The following is a 23477-nucleotide window of genomic DNA, read 5'->3' on the forward strand; positions in this document are numbered from 1 at the left end:
CCCCACACCCCTGCCTCCGGGGCCACTTAAGACAGAGCCAACATTGGGACAACTGCTTCTCCTGAGCATTTCTGGAGCAGAAGCTCTTCTCACAGAGGGAGGGACAGAGCGGGCAGCGGGCACCATGGAGCCCCCTTCGGTCCTTCCCCGAGGAGGACGGGTCCCCTGGCAGGACCTCCTGCTGGCAGGTGAGAGGGACAGTTCCCTGGGAGGAAGCGGCAGGGTGGGAGAGAAAGGCTGGCTGGGGACTCCAGGGAGGACAGGGCTCTGAGAGGGGACAAGGGAGCAGGGCAGGACTGGGGGAGCCGCTCAGCGACAGGACTGTCTCAGGATCTGGAAGTGGTGAGCCACGGGCTGTTCCCCAAGTTACTCATCACTGAGCACTGAATTTGGAAAACTGATGATAACAACAACCAGGGACCCTAACTGCTGTCCCTTCCCACCAACCTGAGATCTTGACAAGTGCCAGACTTGGAGGGCCCTGGGGACACATTCATTGAGCCCCAGTATTTGCTGCCTGCCCCACCACGGAGGTACAGCACACATCAGACGAGTCCCTGCTCCCCAGGCTCACTTCTGTGGGGACGAAAACAGATACCCAGAGACATCTAGAATGTGAGGTCAGGTACCGACAAGCATCATGAAGGGAACAGAACAGGGAAAGGTCAGGACGTGGAGACAGAGGGTCTTCAGAGGAGGCGGTCAGGGCAGGCCTCTCCCGAGGAGCCCCTGAGCGTGAGCAGGTATCTGAGGGCAGTGAGGGAGTGAGCCACAGACATGGGAGGAAGTTGTTCCAAACAGAGGGAGTAAGTTCAGAGATGAAGCAGTGCGGTCATGCCACTGACCTTGACCAGCAGAGACACACACAGACACACAGATACCCGTGCACACTCACACACACACACCCCGAGGCTAGGGGGCTAGGGGATGCGGACCTGCTCCGTCTGCAGGGCCCCAGCTTTCCCTCCGACACCCAGGTCCAGACCCTGATCCGTCTGCTCCCTTCCCTCCTAGTCTCGCTCTTAACCCTCTGGAACCCGCCCACCACTGCCCAAGTCACTGTGGAGTCCGTGCCGCCCAGTGCTACCGAAGGGAAGGACGTCCTTCTGCAAGTCCACAATCTGCCTGCGGATCTTGTAGGTCTCACTTGGTTTAGAGGGGAAAGCATAGCGCCCAACCGTCAAATTGTAGCATACGTAGTAGCCATACAAGTAAATATCCCAGGACCTGCACACAGCGGCAGAGAGACAGTGTACCCCAACGGATCCCTGCTCTTCCGGAACATCACCCTGAATGACACAGGATACTACACCCTACAAACTGTGAATAAAAATGTTCAAGTTGAACAAGTAACTGGACAGCTCCGCGTATTCCGTGAGTAATTCCTTCTATTTCTGGTGCGGGGTGGGGTGAATTCCTGCTTCACACAGGATGACAGGCCAGGACTGGGCCTCCATCCCTCTCTGCATTATGTCCCGTGTTGGGGGAGGGTTCCAGCATTTAGTGCAGGACACAGAGTGGAGACTAACTTCCTAAGATTGGAATTCCTTTCCTGGAATCCAGACTCTGGGATCGTCTGAGAAAGACTCTGCAAGGTCCATCAGGGCCAACCTGAGGGGCTGCCTGGGATCCTCACCAGAGCTCAGCCCAGACCACTGTCTCAGGGCTCCTGACTCTAGTGACCCTGGGGCATCTGTGCCAGGATGGGGTTGGGGCTCCTGGGCAGATCTGACTGGGAGCAACCATTTCTGGCTGCCTGAGGTGGTCACCAACCAGGGTTCGGTCTCAAGAGCCACACCGGGGGAGGGGCCAGCCTGGTCTTTCACCTGAGGCTCAGCATGGACAGCACAGACCTAAAAAGCCCCCAGTCCATTAGCCAACTACTCTGGGGGATTTGGGGGACACCAGAGGAAGGGCAGCACCGCCAGGGAGGAACAGAGGAAAGAGAAGCTCCATGCCACCCCTCCTCCTCCAAGAATCAAGCCCAGGGAACCTTCTCTTGTGGAGCAAAGTAGTAACAGCTGCTGTTTGATTGGCCAGCTGCTATAGCCCAAATTTGGGTCAGGTATTTGGGGTTGTTTAAAGGATAATGCACAGGCCTAGAAAGTAGAGGTCATTTACCATTCTTCCTGGTGCTTTAAGGGGAAACCAAGGCACAGTCACTGAATCAGGGTCACACAGACTGAGGAGCAGCAGATGGGAGTGACCCCGGTTCTGTGTGCAGACACAGCCCCGTCCTCTCCTCCGTCAGAGGGAGGGATGCTCGTGTGGGCGGTGAGAGCAAACAGAGGCTCGCTCCGTGTTTGTGTTTGGTCTGGAACCCAACACCCTTTGTCAGCAATCAGAGGCAGAACGAGCTGGCCGCCCCTCAGATGCCTGAGCCTCACCTCACTGTGCTGGACTTGAGATCTGATTGTTTCCTGGTGTGTTCCTGGCCCTCCCACTGGGGTGTCAGGGAAAGGACTGAACTTCTGCTCCCCATCATGCCCCTAAAACCAGCCCAGGGGCCACATGTAGGAAACTCAGTTGCTTTTGTTTGGGAAGGAAAGAGGGAAAGGTGTGGGAGTTTCTTCCAATGAGGGCAGGGAGCCTGGTGGTCAGATCTCCTAGGATCCTGCACCCAGGGCACCTCTCTGAAGAGATGATGGGTCGTTCATTCCCTCAACACCCCTGCCTCCTGCTCATCCCCTCACTCTCTGCCGGTCATTGGACTTGGCTCTGCCATGGAAGGTGTCACTTCCTCATGACCTCCCAGCTTGTTCCTGTTGTCTCCAAGTATCATTTCTGCTCAGATCCCATCACCGTGCTGTTGTCAGATCAGTGAGGAGCCAGGAGGGGTCCACGGCTGTCTCTGACTCTGTCCTGTGTCTTCCACAACCAAAGGCTGCTCTGTATTGACATTGGAGACAGCCTGTGCTCTCAGACACACAGACCATGGGGTTTACTTTCTCTGAGGCTCAGGTCCTCATGCATTTGTCTTGAGATACACAGATCTGCCTTATTCTTTGAAGGACTCCAGTTGGCTGAGAGGTGAGAGATGCCAACTCTGATTCAAGATGCCTGTGGAGGAATCACAGGTACCACCTCGGGCAATATTCTTTCTGTTGTCTGCGCAGCGGAGTTACCCAAACCCCACATCACAAGCAACAACTCCGACCCCGTGGAGAATGTGGATTCTGTGCTATTAACCTGTGAACCTCAGACTCAGGACACGAGCTACCTGTGGTCAGAAAGCAGTAAGAGCCTCCCGGCCAGCACCAGGCTGGAGCTATCCCTGGACAACAGGACTCTCACTATACATGGTGTCATAAGGGATGACACAGGACCCTATGTGTGTGAAACTCGGAACCCAGTGAGTGACGGTCGTAGTGACCCATTCACCCTGAATGTTCTCTGTGAGTAGCTTCCGTTCCTCCCAAACCCGGGCTGCCAGCCCAAATCCACACAGCCAGGGGCCAGCCCACATCCATCCTTCTGGGGTCCGAGTCCATGACTCTCAGCTGGACCCCCAGGCTGGCCATAGCGGCTTGTCCCACGCAAACCTGGGCAAGCCTGGCCTAAGCCAAGACTAGGAGGGAACAGGCTGCTCCTCCCTGAGAGGGTCACCAGCCTTTGAGGGGACCAGGCTGAACACAGGGGGTTTCTGGTTGGGACTTTATAAAATGAGGTTGGGACCCAGCTCAGAGGGACACTGTGGCCCTTGTACAGACCAGGAGCTTCCCCTTCCCTTGCATTTCATCAACTGTGGCTTTATTCTGTTTGCTCCAGATGGCCCGGATGCCCCCTCCATTTCCCCCTCAGACTCCTATTACCATCCAGGGGCCAACCTCAGTCTCTCCTGTCACGCAACCTCTAACCCACCTGCACAGTATTCTTGGCTTATCAATGGGAGGCCCCAGACAGACACACAGGAGCTCTTTATCCCCAACCTCACTGCGAATGATAGCGGATTCTATACCTGCCTTGCCTCTAACTCTGGCACTCGCCTCAAGAAGACCACAGTCAAGACTATCACAGTCTCTGGTAAGTGGGTCCCTGGAGCATCTGCATGGATTGCTGTGGTGAAGGTCTGTCTGTCTCTCGGAAAAGAGCATAGAAATTATTTCCCATTTGCTATGTCACAAGCAAATACCAAGTCTGTCTCTGACCTCTCCTTTTACATGTCTGCAGGTGCTTCCTCCCCTTGCTCTCTGATTTCTCAAGGCAGACCTTGGGTCCAGCCTGGAATGTGGGGAGGGGCTTCTCAGTTCCAGAAAGCCCCAGGCACAAAATGGGGCTTCGCAAATGGAGAAGAATGATCCTCTAGTCAAGTTGTTTTTTGTTGTTGAACTGCAGAAGTCCTTTCTGTAATCCGGATATTAACCTCTTACAGATATGGTTTGCAAATGTTTCCTTGCCCTCACATTTTCTTTGTTAGTGACCTTTATGTGACACACGATGTGACATAGTTTCAGGTGTACAACATAATGATTGGACAACTCTGTATGTTATACTCATTCAATACAGTGTAGTTCCCATCTGTCCCCATGCAGCCTGATCAAAATACCATTGACTGTATTTCCTATGTTGTACGTTTCATCCCTATATCCTATTCATTCCATAACTAGTACTACCACTCTCCAGATTCTGTCTTTTGATGCACTGAAGTTTTCCATTTTGATGTAATCCAATTCATCTGCTTTTTCCTTTTGTTGTCTTTGCTTTGGGTATCATATCTAAAAAATCATTGGGAAATTCAGCTTCAGTAAGTTTTTGTATTACATTTGTTTTTAGACTTTTACTATTTGACTCTTAAAATTTTTAAAGATTTTATTTATTTATTTGACAGAGGTGACAAGTAGGGAGAAAGGTAGGCAGGGAGAGAGGAAGAAGCAGGCTCCCCACTGAGCAGAGAGCCGGATGTGGGGCTCGATCCCAGGACCCTGGGATCATGACTCGAGCCAAAGGCAGAGGCTTTAACCCACTGGGCCACCCAGGTGCTCCTCCTAATTATTTTTGCCTGGACTTCTGTACTGTGTCAAATACAGGCAGTGAAATTGTCATGTTTATCTCCTACCTGATCTTAGAGTAAAGGCTTCCATGTTTCATCATGGGGGATGATACTGGCTGTGTGTGTTTAATATAAGGCCTTTTTTATGAGGCAGTAGTTTCCTTATATTGTAAGGGTGCCAATATGCTGTATATAGTAACCACTCTGCAGAAGTGCTTCACCATGAGAGTCAAGCCACAGATCTGTAAGTAAAAGTCTTCATCAGAGTGAGAAATCTTGTAGATTGAAAACTTTGATTCCTAAGTTAATGAAGATGGGGCAGGAGGTTCTCATTTCCTAGTAAATTATAACAGTGTAAATGCCTTCCCTACCTTACATGAAGCTGCCTTGGACACAGAGATAAGAAGGGCTGTGAACCTTCCTCCTTCAATATATATGGAAAGGAATATAAGGAATGAGGCCCTATCTTTTAATGTCACAAAAGTTCAAGAAAACCACACAGAAGCCCATGGGGAAAAATTCCTCATGATAATGAGGTTGCTGGCCCCATGGGCTACGAGGTTTCTTGTTGATGATACTACAGCGGTGTCTCAGCAGAGCAGACATGTGACAGAGGGTGAGAGGGGAAGGTACAGCCCTCTCCTTACAGACTGTCCGTGAACAAAAACACTCATCCTTCTGCACAGCAGGGCCATACTCTGGGGCACCTTCACAGAGTTCATGGGGGCCCTCAGAGTGGCAGAGATCTCAAAGGAAGGAGCATAACCTGGGCCCCAAGCCCATTCTCATTCAATCACTTCCTGTGTTTCCCTACAGAGGCAGTGTCCAAGCCCTCTCTCCATGCCAGCAACACCACAGTCACAGAAGACAAGGACTCTGTGGTCCTGACCTGCTCCACAAACAACACTGGGGTCTCCATTCACTGGTTCTTCAATGGCCAGAGTCTAAAGCTCACGGAGAGGATGACACTGTCCCAGGACAACAGCACCCTCACCATACGCCCTGTCAGGAAGGAGGATGCCGGGAATTACCAGTGTGAGGTCTCCAACCCAGGCGATTCCAGGAAAAGTGACCCTGTGAGGCTGGCTGTGAGCTGTGAGTGACCCTCAAACTCGCCCCCTTCCTCCCTAATATTTCATGGCAGGCAGTGTGAAATGGTTGGCGGCCTGCAGGAGGTGGGAGCCTCCTTCAGGGCCTCAAGGGCAATGTGGATAAAATTCCCCAGAATCAGATGAATCTTGTTAGCATCTTGGTTCTGATTTTTACTAGTTGTTGTAACTCGGTCAAGACATTCAACCTCCTGAACCTCATTTTCCTCTTCTCTAAAACTGGAAAGAACAGCTGGATCTCGGGGAAGTTGTGAGAGTAGTTAGTATAGTTAGTATGAGTTCATGAGATGAAATCCTGAGACAGCGTCACACTCAGATTTGGGGCTCAGTCCAATTTAGCAGCTATTGTCCTTTGGTTATTAACATTTTTGTTGCCAGCTGTAATGTCTCAGGGAACTGGGATGAGTGTTGTCTGATCACGTTCCAGCTCTCTGACCTTCACTGGTTTACTGATTACAGTACTCACTTTAAACACTGAGTTGTTCCTTAGTGAAGCCCTTTACACACTGAGTTGCTCATTGTGCACAGTGGGTGTGACACCTGGCCCCTCGTGGGCAGGGAAGCAGCAGATGAGTCAACATAAATATTTCCCTCGTGCCTGGCACAGAGCAGACCTCAAAAGCAGTCATCTGGTGTTATTATCTTTAATCAGTGTTGAGTGGACAGGTAAGGGCCTCCCTCTAAGACCATCAGTGAGGATGGAACAGAAGACATGGGGAAGAGGCATAATGTGAAAGGAAAATAAACAGGATGCCAGCCTTGGCCCTTGGGGGTGGGAGGAAAATGTGAAAATTGAAGCAAGTCCAGAGTTTCACTGTGAGGAACAGAAATGATGCAGCAACCAAGGGGATGGGGACACTGTGGTGACAACACACATGCCACCCAGACCTCAGTGGCCTTTCCTTCCTCCCTAACCAGGCCCTTCCCACATGGCCACTCCTGGTTTCCACATATTTGACTTTGGACTCATACCCCTCCCTTTTTCTTTTTATTTCAGATGGAAGAAGCACCACAGGCCTCCCTATGGGGTCCATAATTGGCATTGCAATCGGGGTCCTGGTCGGACTGGCACTATAGTTCCCTCCTGGAGTGTCTCCTGCTCCACACAGTTTTCTCAGAGTTCCACAGAATTTTCAAGACTGATCGTCTCAAAACCATACAAATTCGTCCATAGAATAGAGAGGGAATATTGCTCCAACTCATTCTGAGGTTAGTAAAACCTTTAAATTGAAATAGGAACAACAAAAGTACAAAAAGATGAAAATATCATACTCATGAACAGAGAAGCAAAAATACTAAACAAGCTATTCTCAAACGAAATCCAACAGTGTATAGAATAAGACAGTACACCGCAACTAAGTTCCAATTGTACCAGCAAAGCAATGGTGATTCAACATTAGAAATTTATAAATGGGGGGCACCTGGGGTGACTCAGTGAGTTAGGCAGCTGGCCTTTGATTGTGGCTCAGGTCATGATCTCAGGGTCCTGGGACTGATCCCCATGTCGGCCCTGTGCTCAGCAGGGAGTCTGCTTGAGGATCCCTCTCCCACTGCCCCTCGCCTTTCTCAAATAAATAAATAAATAAATAAATCTTTAACATAAGACATTTATAAGTGGAAGAGAGTAACAACTTCTAGGGTGCCAGCAATGTTCTATTTCCTGACCTAGCTGCTAGATACATGGGTTTGTTCGATTTTTGAAGATTCAGTAAGCAACACTGTTCATACTGAACAGTCCTCTTACCCCCTCAGTTTTTTTCCATGATACAGACTCTGCAAAAAGAGCAGAGCAGACCTGTTTTCTTGTAAAACACCCACATTCTGACTGTTTCCTTATGGTGTCATTTCAGTTACTTCTCCAAACCCTGTATTTCCTACAAATTGGATAATGAATCTCAAAGCTTAAATAGATTTCAGGTTATATTTCTTGAGGGAAGAATCCTTCCTGCATTTTATATGCACCATATCAAGAGGAACATTCTAGTTAGTTGGGACACCTGGGTGGCTCAGTCAGTTGGCAGCCTGCTTACTGGTTTCTGTTAGGTCTTGATCTCAGGGTCGAGGGATTGAGCCCCTCGAAGGGCTCCGTGCTTAAGGGGGAATCTGCTGGAGATCCTCTCCCTGTGCCCCTCCCCTCTTCCCTTGCTCTCAAAAAAATAAATCTTTAAAATTTAAAAAATAGGGGCACCTGGGTGGCTCAGTGGGTTCAGCCTCCACCTTCAGCTCTGGTCATGATCCCAGAGTCCTGGGATCCAGCCTCCTCTCAAGCTCTGCAGGGAGTCTGTTTCTCCCTCTGCCTCTCCCCCTGCTCGTCCACCCTCTCCCTTTCTCTCTCAAATCAACCTTAAAATCCTTAAAAATAAAATAAATTCCAGTTATTTGACATACAGTATACTGTTAGTTTTAGGTGTACTTTATACTGATTGAACATTCCAGACAACACCTGATGCCTTCCCTAATCCTCACCTCCTCTTTGACTCATTCCCCACCCACCTCCCCTCTGGAAACCATTAGCTTGTTCTCGGTATTTAAGAGTCTGTCTCTTTGTTTGCCTCTCTCTTTCTCTCTCCTTTTCCCCTATTATAACTTGCTTTGTTTCTTAAATTCCACATGACTGAAATCGTATGGTATTTCTCTGATGTATTTCTGACTGATGTATTTCCCGTAGCATAATACATGGCAGCTCCACCCACATTGTTGCAAATAAGATTTAATTCTTTTTTTGGCTGAAAAGTATTCCATTGCATATATGCACCACACCCTCTTTTTCTGTTCAACTGATGGACATTTGGGCTGTTTCCATAGTGTGGCTATTGTAAGTAATGCTGCTATAACCGTCGTCGGGTGTGGGTATCCTTTTGAATTAGTATTTCTGTTTTTTGGGTAAACACCTAGGAGAGCACTTGCTGAATCACCAGGTAATTCTATTTTTAAATTTTGAGGAAGCTTTGGACTGTGTCCCAGATGGACTGCACCAGTTTACATTCTCACCAACATGCAGGGGTGCTCCCCTTCCTAATCAGTGGGCATCTTTTGTGCAAAGACAGATGTGTATACAGAAATTACAAGATTAGAAAGCAATCTACCATGCTGCTCCCCAACAGAATGAAAGCTGTTCATGGCAAGGCCACAGCCAACATCATATTCAGTGAGGAAAGGCTGAAAGCTTCTCTATTAGAATCAGAAACAGGACAAGGGTGCTCATCCTCACAACTTCTATTTAGCAGAATTCTGAGACTCTTAGCCAAAGCAATTAGACAAGAAAAATAAATAGAAGGCATTCATGCCAGAAAAAAAGAAGTAAAATTCTCTTTGTGTGTAAACAACATGATCTTATATGGAGAAAACTCCAAAAGCTCCATGAAAAAATGTTCTGAACTAATATACAAATTTAAGAAAGCTGCAAGATGCAAAATCAATCTGCAGAAATCAGGGCACTTCTATACACCAGCAAAGAGCCTGTGGGGAACTGCCAAGAAATATAGAAAATATTCCCATTTCCAATGGTGTCAGAAACGATGAAATGCTTTGCTCTGCCCCGGCTGTGAGGGGTGGAACCAAGCCCCTGGGGAGGCAAGAAATAGACCAGTCCGTAGTGGCAGAGGGAGGGAGCTCTGATCTGTGGGCCCCAAAGACACCACCAGGGAGGCATCCCCCAACCCCCACAGACTATGGGTCAGGGAATAAGCAGAGTACACGCAACTAGAGGAGAAGCAAAGACAGACACCAGGGCTTCAGTGTCTACTCGTGGGAAGCAAGACAAGGGTCCCCATTTGCCACCACCAAGAAAGCAGAGTCTGTTGTTTTGGATCACTGCCCAAAGATGCACTTGCTGGTATCTTGGCATTTGGCTTTGGAAAGGCTTCATACGTAGGAGAATGGCAGAGGAAATTCTATTCTTTGGACAATCTGCACTTTCTGGGCCCAGGGAATCGCAGCAACTGCTGCTTATTTGTCAACAAGGCAAAATAAAAGATGCATTTAATGAAAGGGGCATTCACAGCCTTCACCTTCCTGCACTCTGCATCTGTGGCTTTTGAAGTTTCTCACATCTCTGAATTTGTACACATTTAAAATTTCATGTGTACTTTAAAATAATATACTTAGAGCAGAGAGAAACACTGTGATAACCTCACTCTATGGGCATGGTTTCTGTGGAAGAGTCTCAAAGCAATTAACAGTAAATGTTTTCCTATTGTTTAAGAACCTACTAAGAGCTCTCCACGTGGAAGAGAAGTTATGTTGCAAGTAACTTGTTTATAACTAAGTAAAAGAATTCAGTCTTTTCTAAAAAAAAAAAAAAATTAAAAAAAGAACGGTAAGATAATTTGGACTAAATATCACCAAAGAGGGGAAAGATCTTTAGACTGAAGACCATGAGACATTGATGGAAGAAATTGAGCGCAGGTGAATAAATGAAAAGATAGCACCTGTCCATGGGTTGGAAGAATCAATACTGTTAAAATAGCCATACTGCTCCTCATGATCTCCAGATGCAATGCAAACCCCATCAAAATTCCAAAAGCATTTTTCAGAGAAAGAGGAAAAGCAATTCTAAAATTTGGATGGTACCATAAAATATGTCAAATAGCCAAAGAAATCTTGGGCAGGAAGAATGAAGCTGGAGGCATCACCCTTCTGGTTGCAAGTTACATGACAAAACGGCAGTCATGAAAGCAATATGGTATTGTGACATACTCCACCAGGTTTAAGAGTTCACTTGCTCCAATCATGTGTACCCTTTGCTTGCTGACCTAAGTCCCATGATCTGTAGCAAAACTAAGCTGCTTTCCTTGGGATTTGCAGACCACTGGCCTTAAGGAGTGATGGACCAAACTTTCCCAGGAGATAAGACCTGCCTATATTGGAAAACAGCTGCCCTGGGTGCCAGCAAGTCTTTTGAGTGTCATGTCCACATACTACCAGCTGCCTGCGCACCTGCTTCTCCTGCATGCAACCACCCTCCTTTTTCTCATGTTTTCCCCTTTAAACCACCCTCCAATCCCAAGCCCCCTGGATGGGGACCATGATCTTTGAAACATTAGTCCCCTGTCTTCCCAGGATGCTGGCTTCCTGTATAAAGCAACCTTCCTCATCTACCATCACTTGTCCCTCATGTGTTGATTTTCAGGGTGTGAGCAGCCAAATGTGAGTTTGCAGCCAGTCTCAGGTACCACCAGTATGGCAGAAAGACAGAACAATGGAACAGAACACAGAGCCCTCAACAAATTCCTGTTTATACGGTCATCAGACCTTTGACAAGGGTGTCAAGAATACACAGTGTGAAAGGATAGTCTCTTCAGCAAACGATGTTGGGAAAAGTGGGTATCCACGTGGCCAAAGAACGAAATTACACATTTAATTTACACATACACAAAAATCCACTCACAATGAGTGAACAACTTATAATAAGCCCCCAAACCATAAAGTCATGAAAGAAGACATGGGGAAACCCTTGATGACATTGGCCATGACTTCATGCATATGATACCAAAAGCACAGGCAACAGGAAGGAAAATCAACAAGTGGGACCATATTAAACGAAGAAGTGTCTACACAGCAAAGGAAACCATCAACAAAATGCAAAGGCAACCTACCAACTGGGAGAGAATATTTTCAAACCATGTTACCAGATAAGGGGTTAATATCCAACATATGTAAGGATCTCCTACAACCAGATAGTAAAAAGCGACAAACAAATAACCTTTCTCCAACGGCAACGGATATATGGAAAAAGGGAAATGCAAATCTAAAACACATTATTATGACACACATGTTGCACATGTTGCAATGGCTATTATTGAAAAAAAAAGCATTGGTGGGGATGTTGAGAAATTGGAACCCTTGTACCCCAATGATGAGAATGCAAACAGCCGCAGCCACTCTGAGAACAGTATGGAGGGTCCTCAAAAAATTAAACACACAGCTACACTAAGACCCAGCTTATTTGTCCAGAAGAACTGAAATCAAGACCTCAAGGAGATAGGCACACCTGTGTTCACTGCAACAATGTTCACAGCAGCCGAGGTATGGAAACAACCCAAATGTCCATCGACAGACAAATGGTTGAGCAAAATGCAGCACACGCGTACAGTGGAACACTATTCAGAGGATAGATCTCCTATGAACTGTTAATAAAGTAGAAGAATGATAAAGGAAAATGAAAAATGTTTTCACAGTTGAAAGCAAACTGAACACCACACCGAGATGCCACTTTACAATCAGCAGACTGGCTTTAAAATAGTGAAAGGACTTTCCAAAAAAGTGTCGAGGATGGGGGGCAATTGGAACTCTCCCACACTGCTAGGAGAAAATATACTTGCAGCTACTTTGGAAAACTGTAGCGTGTTCTTCCAGTCATTAAAGGTGTGCCTCCTCAGCGATCCTGTCACTGCACTCGTGAGTGGGACTCTATCCCAGAGAAATGAAAGCTCCAGCCGCTTCAAAGCCTCGAGCACAAAAGTTGCTGGCGGGTATGCTTGTAATAGCCCAGAGTTGGAAACCATAAATGAGGGAATAAATTAAAAAACAACTTTCTGAATCCTTCCAATGTAAGGATAAAAAAGAAAAGGGAGGTACCGCCTGGGTGGCTCAGTAGGTTAAGCAGCTGCCTTCAGCTCAGGTCATGATCCCAGCGTCCTGGGATCGAGTCCCACATCGGGCTCCTTGCTCAGCAAAAAGCCTGCTTCTTCCTCTGGCTCTGCCTGTCACTCTGTCTGCCTGTGCTCACTCTCTCTGACAAACAAATAAATAAAATCGTTAATAAATAAATAAATAAATAATTTAAAAAGAAAAGGGATACAAAAGGGATACATTAAAGGATAGAAAAAAAAAAGAGGGTACTTGCAATAAAATGCAGCTGTGGGTTATTTTAAAAACCACAAAGAGTAAAAAAGTTGGCCCCAGCCCAAATCATAGTGTACGGTTCAAATTTTCACAAAATTCTAAAAAATGCACACTAATTGATAACAGCAAAAGCAAATGTAAGGTTACATGGGAACATGGGGAAGGAGCGTCAGAGGGGGCGGAATGAAGAATAAAGAGGCCTCGAGGAGACTTTGAGAGGAAGGGAGATACTCAGAATCTTCATGTAGGAATGACTTCTCTGCATGCCTGTAGAAAAATGTATTCAATTCTACACTTTCAATATGTTGAAATTCCTATATTTCAATTATATTCAATTGTGTTTAAAAATTCTACATCCATATATAAAATATTAATGTATAAATACATAAAATAATTGGATAACAGGACTTTTTCTTCTGCATTTCTGGCATGGGCCACCAGAGGGGGTTAGAGATACACCGCAGCCTGGAGCTTTCCTCAGCAGCCCCACAACCCATCAGGGTCTGACCCTCCCCAGCCTCACTCACTCACAGTCCTCTTGTCTCCCCGGGTTCCCCCCACTGGACCCGGTCGGCCCCTCTGGCCAGCCAGGCAACTGCCCGCTGAGACTGGTCCCTCTGTGGACAGCTCGTCCCTCCACATCCTCTGTCTTTCAAGGGGCAAAGGTCCTCTCATGCTTCCAGTCTCAGCCAAAATGTCACTTTCTCAGGAGTGCTCAATGGGATCCCCATCAGCTAAGACCCCCTGACGTGCTCCAGAGGCCCCAGATACTTTCCCTTCCTGGCCCTTCTCTTGATTATAGTTGACTCCTCAGTGCCATGACTTTCTAGTGCTGCTGGCCCTGGTACAGGGTAAACCCCACGAGTCCAGAGCCCACATCTATACTGTTCTCTGTGGAGTTCCCAGGATCCAGCCCAGAGCCTGACACGTCACAGATGCCCAGTAAATACTCACTGAGGGCCTGAGGGAAAGCACACAATGTCCCCCATGTGAACCTGGGGTCAGAGCCTCTTCCCTGCGGACTGAGGCCACTAGCATCAGCACGGGAGGAGGCCAGCACGTGTCTGAGGCTGACCTTGTAAGCTGCCGGGCCTCTACCCCTCCTAGATTCAGGAGGGAGGACTGGGGCCTCCTACAGTTAGAGGTCAGACCCCCATTCATTCCCACAACACGGACACCCCCTCCCATCTGGATCTTGTGAACGACTTCTCCCTTGGAAGGCCTGGCTGGGCAGTCTGTGTCATTCCTCTTCTCTCAGAGATCTGACCTCACACAAATTCTGGATCACAAACCCTAGGTGTGGTTAATACCAGGGGAGTTCAGAGCCCCACCCTGACCTCCAAAGACATCAGGAGCTGACTCCTCATCCTGAGGGCCCCTGGTCTGTGGAGGCACCTGCTATGTCTCCCTGAAGATGTCTCAGTAGCCCAAGGTGTGCTGGGGAGCGAGGGGGAACTTCCCAGGAAGGTGAGACAGGAGAACCCAGCATCTGCTTGTGTTTCCCCTGGGATAGAGTCTCTGGGAAGGGCTTCCCCCAGCTCCTGGTTCCTGGGGAGAGACCTAGAACAGAGGAGAGAGAGGGACAAGGATGGCTCCCCTCCCTGTTATGATGGGGAGACAGGACATTGTGGGGTCCAGCCCCTCAGGCCAGTGCCTTTTGCCCAAAGGCTCAAGAGACCCCTCGAGACCCTCAATCTCGAGGAAAGAAAGCTCATGCTGAGGGAGCAAATAGCTCTGGGTGGACAATTCTCCTGACATGAGAGCAGGAATCTTCTAGACTGTGCCTGTCTTCTCCCTGGGGTCATGCAGCCCTGGGATGGAGTCGGGCAATCTAGGATCCACAGGGACCAGGATCCGGGCTGACCAGTCTCTCACCTCTGCCCAAGGCTCAGGGACCCTCACCCTTTGCAGCCTGGTCAGCAGCCCTTGTGCTGCCCCCAGACTTGCCTCCAGGGGGGCGACATAGGGACATGCAGGCAAGGAACAGGACCTTTAACCCTGAAGCTGGCTTTGGCTGAGGAGGGGGAGGAGGAGCCTGGTTCCATTCCTTTCTCCCACAAACTCTTCTGGGTCCCTCCCACATGCCTGTTCTGTCCTGCGCACTCCTTCTAGGGCCCCAGCAGCACACTGATCTGTCAGGGGTCCCTGTGCAGCTCCCCATGCCCTGCCTGGCACCACCTATCAGGAAAGCAGGGTGACCACAGGAAGGTCCCCCAGGCAGAGGACACAGACTGCCCAGGATGCTCAGGAGTACATGGACTGTCTCTGGGCCACAGTTCAGCCAATGGACACAGAGAGGGAGGGTCTCCTCGAAACATTTCCAGGAGCCGTGGCCGCCTGACCTCCCACCATCTCTTCTCTCAGAACGCACAGGGAAGTCCCTTCGCACCTGGGAATGGAGCTCCTGAGACACCTGGTCCTGGGTCTGTGCCCCTGGAAGCAGAAGCTGGGCTGGGGACACCCAAGGATGGACCGTAAGTCCCTCCCCAGTCATCATCCAGCCTGGCCATTTCAACCCTCAGAGTCATTTCTGGGCCTTGCCGCCAGGAGTCAGTCCAACCTCCCCAAGGCTGTGAGAGCACTGGGGAGACCAGTGCCCAGCTGGCCTTCTCTGTTACAAAAGGCAATCATCCCCGGGATCTGGGGACCCTGGGGCTCTGTGTGTGGTGCCCACAGACTCAAGGCCAGGACACAGCAGGGGAGTGGGGAGAAGGGCCATCCTCAAAGAGAACCGGGTCCCCTCAGTCTTGCTATTCACAGTGTGCTCCCTGGGCCAGGATAGTCAGCATCACCTGGGAGCTTGGTAGAGGCAGACTCTGGGGTCCACTCCACAACTGCTGAGTCAGACTCTGCATTTTCACAGGATCTGCAGACCCTCCGTGGGCACAGGAGGAGCAGAGGCGGCCCCACCCCCACATCATGGGGTCACAGCCTGGCTGGGCATCTGCTGAAGCAGCATTTCTAGGTGTCCCCTGGGCATTCACTGTCTTGATACAGTTCCACAGTGATTCCAGCACACAGTGGGGATGACATCCTGGTAACAGGAGTTCCTGAGGCAACCCCCAGGCTCCTGCTCCAAAGGGGAAAGCCACAAGGGGAGGAGAGAGGGCTGTGGGGGCGCTGTCCCTGTACCTTAACCCCAAGCTGTGTGGGTCTCTGGACCCCAACGCCACAAGCCTGTGCATATCCCAACAAGGGCATGTGCGCGCTCTCCTATATGCTGGGAAATCACAGCTGAAGAGGGAGAGGCCTCAGCCCTTGTCAGGGAACCCAAACGTAGACAGAAATGAAAGGGGTAGGGGCCAAGAAAGTCAGGAGGCGGGGAGGAGCATGGAAGGGAGGAAGGGCAGGGACGGACAGAGACCCCGCCCCCATCCCGCATGCCCCGCCCAGTGCTCCTCCGTTCAGGGGCCCCTCAGAGCCCAGGGAGGAAGGGCGGCCAAGCGGGCAAGTGTGGAGAGCAATGCTCCTCCTGAGTTTTTCTAGAGCAGAAGCTCTTCTCACAGAGGGAGGGATAGAGCGGGCAGCAGGCACCGTGGAGTCCCCTTCAGCCATTCCCCGAGGAGGACGGGTCCCTGGCCGGGAGGGGAGAGGGCTGTGGGGGCGCTGTCCCTGCACCCTGACCCTGAGCTCTGTGGGTCTCCAGACCCCAACGCCACAGGCTTGTGCTTGTCCAAACAAGGGCATGTGCCCGCGCTCCCATATGCTGGGAAATCACAGCTGAAGAGGGAGAGGCCTCAGCCCTTGTCAGGGAATCGAAATGTAGACAGAAGTGAAAGGGGAAGAAGGGGACAAGGAAGTGGGGAAGGAGGTATGGGGTGGGGGTGGGAGGGGAGGGGAAAGGAGGGGCCCTGGCAGATACCCCGCCCCACACCCCTGCCTCCGGGGCCACTTAAGACAGAGCCAACATTGGGACAACTGCTTCTCCTGAGCATTTCTGGAGCAGAAGCTCTTCTCACAGAGGGAGGGACAGAGCGGGCAGCGGGCACCATGGAGCCCCCTTCGGTCCTTCCCCGAGGAGGACGGGCCCCCTGGCAGGACCTCCTGCTGGCAGGTGAGAGGGACAGTTCCCTGGGAGGAGGAAGCGGCAGGGTGGGAGATAAAGGCTGGCTGGGGACTCCAGGGAGGACAGGGCTCTGAGAGGGGACAAGGGAGCAGGGCAGGACTGGGGGAGCCGCTCAGCGACAGGACTGTCTCAGGATCTGGAAGTGGTGAGCCACGGGCTGTTCCCCAAGTTACTCATCACTGAGCACTGAATTTGGAAAACTGATGATAACAACAACCAGGGACCCTAACTGCTGTCCCTTCCCACCAACCTGAGATCTTGACAAGCGCCAGACTTGGAGGGCCCTGGGGACAATTCATTCAGCCCGGTATTTGCCGCCTGCCCCACCACGGGAGTACAGCACACATCAGACGAGTCCCTGCTCCCCAGGCTCACTTCTGTGGGGACCAAGACGTCTAGAATGTGAGGTCAGGTTCTGACAAGCATCATGAAGGGAACAGAACAGGGAAAGGTCAGGACGTGGAGACAGAGGGTCTTCAGAGGAGGCGGTCAGGGCAGGCCTCTCCCGAGGAGCCCCTGAGCGTGAGCAGGTATCTGAGGGCAGTGAGGGAGTGAGCCACAGACATGGGAGGAAGTTGTTCCAAACAGAGGAAGTAAGTTCAGAGATGAAGCAGTGCGGTCATGCCACTGACCTTGACCAGCAGAGACACACACAGACACACAGATACCCGTGCACACTCACACACACACACCCCGAGGCTAGGGGGCTAGGGGATGCGGACCTGCTCCGTCTGCAGGGCCCCAGCTTTCCCTCCGACACCCAGGTCCAGACCCTGATCCGTCTGCTCCCTTCCCTCCTAGTCTCGCTCTTAACCCTCTGGAACCCGCCCACCACTGCCCATGTCACTGTGGAGTCCGTGCCGCCCAGTGCTACCGAAGGGAAGGACGTCCTTCTGCAAGTCCACAATCTGCCTAGGGATACTGGACGCTTCAGCTGGTTCAAAGGGGCCACAACAGAGGAGAACCGTCGTATTGTATCATATATAGTAGATGTAAGAGTTATTATCCCAGGACCTGCACACAGCGGCAGAGAGACAGTGTACCCCAAGGGATCCCTGCTCTTCCGGAACATCACCCTGAATGACACAGGATACTACACTCTACAAATTGTAGATAGAAATTATGAAGTGGCACAAGTAACTGGACGGCTCCGCATATTCCGTAATTACCTCTCACCTCTGGTGCTGGGTGGGGTGAATTCCTGCTTCACACAGGATGACAGGCCAGGACTGGGCCTCCTTCCCCCTCTGCATTATGTCCCGTGTTGGGGGAGGGTTCCAACATTTAGTGCAGGACACACAGTGGAGACTAACTTCCTAAGATTGGAATTCCTTTCCTGGAATCCAGACTCTGGGATCATCTGAGAAAGACTCTGCAGGGTCAGTCAGGGCCAAGCTTGGGGGTCCCCGATATCCTCACCAGAGCTCAGCCCAGACCACTGTCTCAGGGCTCCTGACTCTAGTGACCCTGGGGCATCTGTGCTAGGATGGGGTTGGGGCTCCTTGGCAGACCTGACTGGGAGCAACCATTTCTGGCTGCCTGAGCTGGTCCTCAGCCAGGGTTCAGTCTCAAGAGCCACATCGGGGGAGGAGCCGAGCCTGGCCCTTCACCTGAGGCTCAGCATGGACAGCACAGACCTAAAAAGCACCCAGTCCATTAGCCAACTGATCTGGGGGACTTGGGGTCCCCAGAGGAAGGGCAGCACCGCCAGGGAGGAACAGAGGAAAGAGAAGCTCCATGCCACCCCTCCTCCTCCAAGAATCAAGCCCAGGAAACCTTCTCTTGTGGAGCAAAGTAGTAACAGCTGCCGTTTGATTGGCCAGCTTCTATAGCCCAAATTTGGGTCAGGTATTTGGGGTTGTTTAAAGGATAATGCACAGGCCTAGAAAGTAGAGGTCATTTACCATTCTTCCTGGTGCTTTAAGGGGAAACCAAGGCACAGTCACTGAATCAGGGTCACACAGACTGAGGAGCAGCAGATGGGAGTGACCCCGGTTCTGTGTGCAGACACAGCCCCATCCTCTCCTCCATCAGAGGGAGTGATGCTGGTGTGGGCAGTGAGAGCAAACAGAGGCTCCTTCCATGTTTTCTCTGGAACTCAACATCCTGCATCAGCAATCAGAGGCTGAACGAGCTGGCGGCCCCTCAGAAGCCCAGGTCTCAGCTCCCTGTGCTGGACTTCAGATCTGATTGTTTCCTGCTGTATTCCTGTCCCTCCCACTGGGGTGTCAGGGAAAGGACTGAACTTCTGCTCCCCTCTCTGCCCCTGAAACCAGCCCAGGTTCCACATGTAGAAAACTCAGTTGCTTTTGTTGGGGAAGGAAGGAAGGAAGGGTGTGGGTGTCTCTCCCATTGGAGGGCAGGGGGCCTCTTGGCCAGACCTTCTGGGATCCTGCTCCCCGGATGCCTCTCTGAAGAGACGATGGGTCATTCATTCCCTCAGCTCCCCTGCCCCCTGATCATCCCCTTGCTCTCCGCTGGTCATTGGTCCGGCTCTTGCTCATGATACCGAGGCTGCTGGCCACATGAGCTCGAGGTTCCTGGTGCTGATGCCACCATGATGTCTGGGTGGAGCAGACACATGACTAAGGGCCAGAGGGAACCTGAGGGTCAGAGGGGGAGGGACAGCCCTCTCCTTACAGATCATCACCTGAACACAGACACTCATCCTTCTGCAGACAACAGGGCCATCCTTGGGGGCACCTTCACAGAGCTCGCCAGGGCCCTTGGACTGGCTGGCATCTCAAAGGAAGGAGTGTGGATCCACGTCCAGGGGCCCATTCTCATCAGCCACCTCCTGGGTTTCCCCGCAGAGCCCTTGGCCCAGCCCACTCTCCATGCCAGCAACACCACAGTCACAGAAGACAAGGACTCTGTGGTCCTGACCTGCTCCACAAGTAACCCTGAGGTCTCTATCGGGTGGCTCTTCAATGGGCAGAGTCTAAAGCTCATGGAGAGGATGACACTGTCCCAGGACAACAGCACCCTCACCATACGCCCTGTCAGGAAGGAGGATGCCGGGAATTACCAGTGTGAAGTCTCCAACCCAGGTGATTCCAGGAAAAGTGACCCTGTGATGCTGGCTGTGAGCTGTGAGTGACCCTCAAACTCTCCCCCTTCCTCCCTAATATTTCATGGCAGGCGGTGTGAAATAGTTGGCAGCCTGCAGGAGGTGGGAGCCTCCTTCAGGGCCTCTAGGGCAATGTGGATAAAATTCCCCAGAATCAGATGAATCTTGTTAGCATCTTGGTTCTGATTTGTACCAGTTGTTGTAACTCGGTCAAGACATTCAACCTCCTGAACCTCATTTTCCTCTTCTCTAAAACTGGAAAGAAGAAATGGACCACAGGGATGAGATCTCATGAGTTCATGAGATGAAATCCTGAGATAGCGTCATACTCAGATTTGGGGCTCAGTCAAATTTAGCAGCTATTGTCCTTTGGTTATTAACATTTTTGTTGCCAGCTGTAATGTCTCAGGGAACTGGGATGAGTCTCAGGGAACTGGGTCTTGGGCCTCCCTCCAAGACCATCAATAAGGATGGAACAGAAGACATGGGGAAGAAGCATAACATGAGAAGAAAATAAACAGGATGCCAGCCTTGGCCCTGAGGTGGTGAGAAAATTGGAGATTAGACAAAGTACCGAGGGTACGGGGGTACTGTGGTGACAACACACACACACACACACACACACACACCAGCCAGACCTCAATGCCCTTTCTTCCTCCCTAACCAGGTCCTTCCCCCATGGCCCCTCCTGGTTTGCCCAGATTTGACTTGGGACTCACTCCCCTCTGTTTCTTCTTCTTCAGATGAAGGAAGCACCACAGGCTTCCCTGTGGGGTCCATAGTTGGCATTACAGTTGGGGTCCTGGTCGGACTGGCACTGGTGGCCACCTTAGGCTGTCTCCTGCTCCGCACAAGGACTGGAAGGTACAATGACATTTCCCACACACTGATCCTGTTCTGCAGCTGTCCCCAGCCAGGAGGGAGACTCTGTCCTGACCTAGAATTCTGGACGGGCTCTTCCAGGCTCCCAGCTGCCCCTGGATTTTCCTTCCCATTCCATCTGGCTCCTTTCTCGCCAGCTGCTGACTGGGGTGCTTCCTTCACAGCCTCCTTGGGTATAGATTAGGGACAGTTAGGGAACAGCCTATCAGGGTTGTCTTGGTCACTTAGAAAATCTGCAGCAGTGATGACACGACTAAATGTTCAGCAAAGGGCACCTCCTGTGGTTTATTTCAGTCCCCACGCTCTGTGAGGGGGATTTGCAGCCTCAGGATCTGAGGGTGCTCCTGGTCAGGGCCACGCAATGGAGAGGGGAACACCCTGACAGGCCAGGGGGACACTATCCCATTTCAACATCTCCTGGCCTGAGGGGGCAAGAGTTTGGCCACAGCAGAAACCACATTCAGGGACCCAACATACCCGGGGCTCCCCAAGCCCAAGTGTCCCATACACAGAACTGCAGCCTTGACCCTTCCACGCAGTCAAACCCTCGTTTTTTTCCTTCCTGGATTTGATTCCTCCCATTTTCAGGACACTTTCTCCTAGTCACCCATCAGGCTGCAGGTCTTCCCCTCTGGGCTTCAAAGGCCTTTCCTTATCCCCTCTCTTGGGCCCATCTTCTGCTAAACAGCACTGGTGGAGAGAGGGGTTCTCTAAGCCCTGCCTTGCTCGTTCCCTGCTCTAACACCAAAGCTGTGACCTACCCCAGCATCCCTCACACTTAAGCCTGATCTTTCCTAGGGCCAGTGGCTGGCGTGACCTCAGAGAGCTCTGCTGCCCGGCTCCCAAACCCCGTGAGTATCTCTTCCGCCCAGGCAGGACTAGGAGCCCCATGGTCCTGCCCCAGTGTCCACTCCTACCAGTCATTCCCCTGGAGACTCTGAACCTTTCTCTAGGACTTTAACCCTGGGCATCTCAGCTGGCTGTACTCCCTGGCCTGTGGAGCTTGGATCATAGGTCAATACCTGGCCCTCACCAGACCCTAAAATGGTCTCCCCCCGGGTGGTGCTCCTGCTTCCCTGGTTGTCTGAGAGCTACAGACCTGTCCACTCTGGGGAGGGTGAGCCCAAATTTCTTCACAATTCTGGTGCTAACTCCTGTGCCTGTTCCCAGGGCATGGTCCAACCAGCAGCTCCAAATCCCAGGTAAGTCCACCCCTTCCATCACTCTTTCCACTGGGGTCCAGGCTGTGCAGGGTCGAGGCAGGGCATCCAACCAATTCAGCAGCACAGAGTGGACCTTGCTTCTCCCAGGGTAGCCAGGACAAAGCTACTTGTTCTGGCCAGGCTTGAACCCTCTTCTGGGCCAGGATCACCCTCCTACCATGTCCTGAGTTGTCCCTGCTCCCTTGAGCTGGCCAGTGGGAACAGTGGAGTCCAGCGAGGGGCAGGGTGGGCACTGAGGGCATCAGCCAGGGGTCCTGGGATAACAGGAATGGGGCAAAGGGGGCAGTGGGCAGTGGTCTGGGACTGGGGTGTGGGCCAGCAGGCTTGGAGAAGGCTGCTCAAGAGACAGAACTGGTCGCTCCCATAGAAAAATGACCCTCCCGCTCTGTCTACAAACACCCATTCTCTCCTGTTTAGGACTCCCTGCCCGGCCCCACAACAGCCATTCCTATCTACCAGGTGAGTGTGGGCACCTAATGTTCTGGTCCCCAAAGCCCAAGGGGGCTGAAGATCTGCCCCCAGCCTGCCCCTGACTGTGCTTTGAGGTTCAGGAAACAGCAGTGCAGAGAGGAACAGGGGATACTGGGAGGAAATAGGCTCCCATAGAGCAGCCCAGGTTGACCTAGAAGCTGAAAGTCACCCAGATGTGTTCTATGAAGGTGACAGGGGCTCAGAGGCCTCTTCTTCTTTTACAGGAATTACGACACCCAGACACAAACACATACTGCCAGATCAACCACAAAGCAGAAATGTCTTCTTAGTTTCCGCAGGTCCTGGGGGCCGCTGAGACCCAGGTGGGGTCAGGAGCCACAGCCTGTGCCAGAGAACCAGCTCTAGGCCCTGAGGATATTCAGGAACATGGACCCAGGGTCAGGTTCATCACCTTCCTTCTCTACCAACCGATGGGGGCAGCCTGGACTTGGTCCTTTGAACGTGGAGTCACTTCCTGCAGTGATGTCCACAGCACCCTCACTGCCCTGAGTGATGGAGACAGAGGCCAGTGCACACTCCCTGCAGCCCTTTCCACCCCTTCCTTTTTTTTTTTTTTTTTAAGATTTTATTTATTTATTTTTTGAAAGACAGAGATCACAAGTAGGCAGAGAGGCAGGCAGAGAGAGGAGGAAGCAGGCTCCCTGCTGAGCAGAGAACCTGATGTGGGGTTCGATCCCAGGACCCTGAGATCATGACCTGAGCCGAAGGCAGTCGCTTTAACCCACTGAGCCACCCGGGCGCCCCACCCCTTCCTTTTTTGTAAGGCTCCTTGTCATGAATGGAAAGTGTGGGACAGAAC

General features: G+C 51.2%; 1 protein-coding gene across 6 annotated transcripts; it reads left to right on the top strand.

The window, feature by feature from the left end:
* Positions 1-23301, top strand: LOC101672382 (carcinoembryonic antigen-related cell adhesion molecule 1). 6 transcript variants are annotated; one of them, XM_045077220.1, is made up of 10 exons: positions 1-188; positions 1015-1374; positions 3117-3395; positions 3769-4023; positions 5807-6085; positions 20825-20945; positions 21762-21814; positions 22134-22165; positions 22604-22645; positions 22948-23301. In XM_045077220.1, the coding sequence occupies exons 1-10, from the start codon at positions 125-127 to the stop codon at positions 23260-23262; spliced, it is 1800 nt and encodes a 599-aa protein (XP_044933155.1). In that variant the 5' UTR covers positions 1-124; the 3' UTR covers positions 23263-23301. The 6 variants fall into 6 exon arrangements, 5 of the variants coding, with proteins under 5 accessions (XP_044933155.1, XP_044933156.1, XP_044933157.1 ...); XM_045077221.1 differs by having other exon boundaries at positions 22882-22997; XM_013064084.2 differs by lacking the exon at positions 1-188 and having other exon boundaries at positions 1246-1374; positions 3012-3395.
* The last annotated feature ends 176 nt before the right edge of the window (positions 23302-23477 follow it).

Source organism: Mustela putorius, unplaced genomic scaffold (assembly GCF_011764305.1).
Source record: "Mustela putorius furo isolate JIRA1106 unplaced genomic scaffold, ASM1176430v1.1 tig00000196_pilon_pilon_pilon, whole genome shotgun sequence".
In the NCBI taxonomy this organism is placed as follows: Eukaryota; Metazoa; Chordata; class Mammalia; order Carnivora; family Mustelidae; genus Mustela; species Mustela putorius.

What these genes read in the sequence shown, in the direction of transcription:
- LOC101672382 (XM_045077220.1), top strand. Translation starts at nt 125, where the DNA reads ATGGAGCCCCCTTCGGTCCTTCCCCGAGGAGGACGGGTCCCCTGGCAG. An exon ending in CAAGACTATCACAGTCTCTG is followed by an intron (nt 4,024 to 5,806) that starts GTAAGTGGGTCC and finishes GTTTCCCTACAG; the next exon opens with AGGCAGTGTCCAAGCCCTCT. An exon ending in TGTGAGGCTGGCTGTGAGCT is followed by an intron (nt 6,086 to 20,824) that starts GTGAGTGACCCT and finishes CTTCTTCTTCAG; the next exon opens with ATGAAGGAAGCACCACAGGC.